At 57.7% G+C, this 3,407-nt stretch overlaps 1 protein-coding gene and 1 long non-coding RNA gene across 2 annotated transcripts in view; one reads left to right on the forward strand and one right to left on the reverse strand.

Moving 5' to 3' along the window:
* LOC113209676 (uncharacterized) overlaps positions 1 to 3,407 on the reverse strand; it is a 52,423-nt gene that overhangs the window by 8,897 nt on the left and 40,119 nt on the right. The gene's annotated exons all lie outside the window — the stretch shown is intronic.
* Positions 82 to 3,407, forward strand: part of LOC113209675 (uncharacterized) — a 55,224-nt gene continuing 51,898 nt past the window's right edge. The window contains exon 1 of the mRNA XM_052272958.1: positions 82 to 729. Coding sequence (XP_052128918.1) covers positions 330 to 729 — 400 coding nt within the window. The 5' untranslated portion in view covers positions 82 to 329. The remainder of the gene's footprint in view (positions 730 to 3,407) is intronic.

Consider the following 3,407-nt stretch of genomic DNA (forward strand, 5'->3'; position numbering starts at 1 on the left):
GGGGGCGGGAGGGGGAAGGGCGGCCGGGCCAGCAGCCAGTCAGCGTCCTCGGCCCCGGCCCCGCGGCCCCGGCCCGGCAGTCAGTCGACGGCCGACCGGCGAGGGAGCAGGACGTGTGTGCAGTGCCGTCCGCGCCGTTCGGGGAGCCGCCAACCAGTGCGAGAGCCAGGACGAAACGCGAGTGTCACAGTGCCCCGTGCAAGTTCAGTGCCAGTGCAAGTGCAGTGCGAGTGCTAGTGCAGTGCAGTGTGAGGCGGGAGCGTTAGACCCGGGCGTGCCATGTAGGCGTCGCCGCCTTCCTCTCTCAGCCCGCGCAGCAGTGGACGGGCATGACGGATATGTCGACCGTGCTGTTCCCCTGGATGTGCTACAACCCGCCGCGGTCCGTCATCGTCGCCAACCCCGTCCCCGGCGTCGTGCCCGGCCTGCCCTTCGGCGGCCACCCCGGCCTGCACCACCACCACCAACACCACCAGAGCGCCGTGCTGGGCCTCCACCCGGCCGCCGTGCCAAGCACCTCCGCGACGACCACCTGCTCGGGGATACCGACCGGGATACCCTACCCAGGCTGGACGCAGCACCCAGGCATGGCGGCGATGGCCCCCTACGGCCCGCCCGCCAGGTCGCCGTCGGCCAAGGGCCCCAAGGCGTCGCCGCCGGCCAAGACCAGGACGCCGCCCAGGACGCCGCCCAAGAGGCCGGCCCCCATCGCGTCCCCGAGACGAATCAGTAAGTAAAGGGGCAGTTCCCCAGGATCACGATCTAGATCCAGCAGCCGGCGGCGAGGAGGGGGGGAGGGGGAGGGGCTAGGATGGGACCCACCGGGCTCGCCGGGAGCAGAACAAGTAGAGCTTCACTGTCCTCACGACTGATCCCGGGCTGATCCATCATCACCCACCCCGGTAAAGCCTCCCCGCCTCCGTCGCTGCGCGGAGTAAAAGCATTACTTTTGTGTACTTTTACTCCGTGCTCGCTGAAAATGGAGTGTGAAACCATTGTTTAAAACAGTGCAATAAGCAGGCAAATAGCAGTACGTAATTTACCATCAGTCCTCCCGGATACGCTTGAAAATGTCTTAGGAAAACAATGCAAGGCAGAGTACTACAAGTGGTATTTACCATCGCGGTCCTCCAGGAATATCTTTAATGAATAAATTGTTTGCTCCCTCCCTGATTAGGGAGCCGTACTTAATTCTCCCCGCACCGGAGCCAGCCGGTGGGTTCTCCGTGTCGGACACAATAATTAATCCGGGAGTAGCTCAGAGAAAAGAGTGGCTCCGGGTAAGCAGGTCACTCAACCCTGAAGGAGAAGGGAGGGGATGGGGGGGGGGGGGGCTATCCGTTCCACGAGCACACCCCCCTGGCGGGAAAAAGGAGGAGGGGGCGGGAGGAAACCACGTGACTGAGTAACCCGAGGCACCAGCGGGTATCATCTTTCTAAAAAAAGAAATATATACGAATTATTTTAACGAGTAATGCAGAAATGTTGTCGCGCGGCGCCTGCCGACATCTCTGACTGAGATTACGTGCACGTGCAGCACGGAGTGAACGCGTTTCCTCCGTCCTGGCGCCGCATTTCCGGCCAAACACCGGGGGGGGGGGGGGTTACTACTCTCGTTGTTATCGTTACGGCCGTGTGTCCGTGCATAAGACGAGGGTTGTTGTCATGCACGTGTGTCACTGTCACGGCCGCGGCCGCAGCAGGCGGGCCGGCGGTAGGACACGTGTTTGTAGTGTAATGACTTGTAAACAAACAGCCCTTTGGTACACATTGTACCCAGCATATGAAGCTCCGATTGCCATTTACGCTCTGGCAAATAGGCATGCATTAGTTGTGTGGTTCAGGGCATAGTGTTGCACCAACTTTATATTCTACTTCACAGTGATGGAAAAGTGAGAACGGCTGTCGAGTCGAGCGCAAGCAAGGGCTATTGTGCCCACCACCCACCCACCCACCACCACCGGAAGGCAGGAAGGCAGGCGAGCTTGTCGCATCGAAGTCACTTTTAGGAACGGAAATTACCTCCCACCGGTCGACACCGGCGCGCTGCGCTGCCACCACCTCCACGGCCGCCGCCGCCACGGCCGCCGCGAATAAGTGTCACAGCCGACGCCTCCCTCGTGATGGGGGTGACTGCTGTGGGTGCGGGTTGCAGGGGGAAGAGGAGGGGGACTTCTAATGGGGATAGGGGTCTTATGGCGCGAAGCGAAAGGATGGAGGTGGGGTCCACTGCAAAAAATCTTTAGGAGAATGAGTCCGATCAATTCGATAGCCTAATTCTCCGTACACTTACAGTTTGCAATGCAACCCAATTCCTTTGAAAGAATATTTACCAGCTTTTCAAAATAAATGCTTTCCAATACGAAAGAAACTCTTTCTAACACAAAGGCTGAGAATTGTGCAAGGCACAGCGTTGCAAAGACTTTTTGTTTCGTAAGCGTTTTACAGTGTAAGCGGGGTGCCCCTATGTTCCCGTTAGGGACTTTTGTCACTTTTATTTGCGAGGTATTCGAGCGCGAAAACAGCGCGGGGCCGTGAAAAGGCAAGTTATCCTGTGACAAGGTCACAAGTCCGCGGAGCGCCGCCCGAGGGCTGGCTATGATGGCGTTCCGAACGTACAGAAAAAACACCCACGCACGCGCTCACACAAACACACACGGATGCACTCACGTCGTGTTCATCGATCAAGTAAATGGGGGGCTCCAAACGGGCGGTATGGTCCGGGCCCGACGCTCGCCATACGACAGAGATTTACAATGCGCACTGTACGGACAGTGTACGATTTAACACACCGGGCTCGCTTTCCGCGCGCGGACACTTTACCAAACTTTCCCGCTGCCCCGGGCCTCTGTAGCTCGCTGTTCGCCATGAAGTTTGAGTTTCCTGCCCCGAGCGCGGCGGACACAGCGCAGATCGTCAGGTAGTGATCATGTGAGTGTGTGTGCTTCATCGCCCTTTCCCTTTGTGGAACTCTGCCACCCTACTTCCCCGTCCGCTCAGCCTCACCGCGAAGGACAGCATGGTGTTGCGGTCGTGCAGGATTATATACCTTTCTATGTACTGTACTGCATACTTTCCGTTCCTCTTTGTCTCTTTCACCTGTGATGCTGTGAGCAGAGGAGGATCGTCGAGCAGACTGAGCGAAAGTGTAGACTGCACGGCGGTGGGGGCACGGACACAGCCTCGCCGTGTCCCAGGAGGGGGCCATCCGATATGCACAAAGCACTGCACTGGGGGCACACACCCACCACAGTTGAAAAAAGTATCCCGTGAGAAAGTACTGAAACCGTAGAAGAATTTCGAAATACCGCGCGGTGTACATAGGGAACTGGATAGGGAAATATTGATTATGTCGCGCAGACGTACAAATGCGCTGTCTAAAGTTAAAAATTGCAAAACATAACTTA

This window comes from Frankliniella occidentalis, unplaced genomic scaffold (genome assembly GCF_000697945.3).
Source record: "Frankliniella occidentalis isolate FOCC.00 unplaced genomic scaffold, Focc_3.1 Scaffold233, whole genome shotgun sequence".
In the NCBI taxonomy this organism is placed as follows: Eukaryota; Metazoa; Arthropoda; class Insecta; order Thysanoptera; family Thripidae; genus Frankliniella; species Frankliniella occidentalis.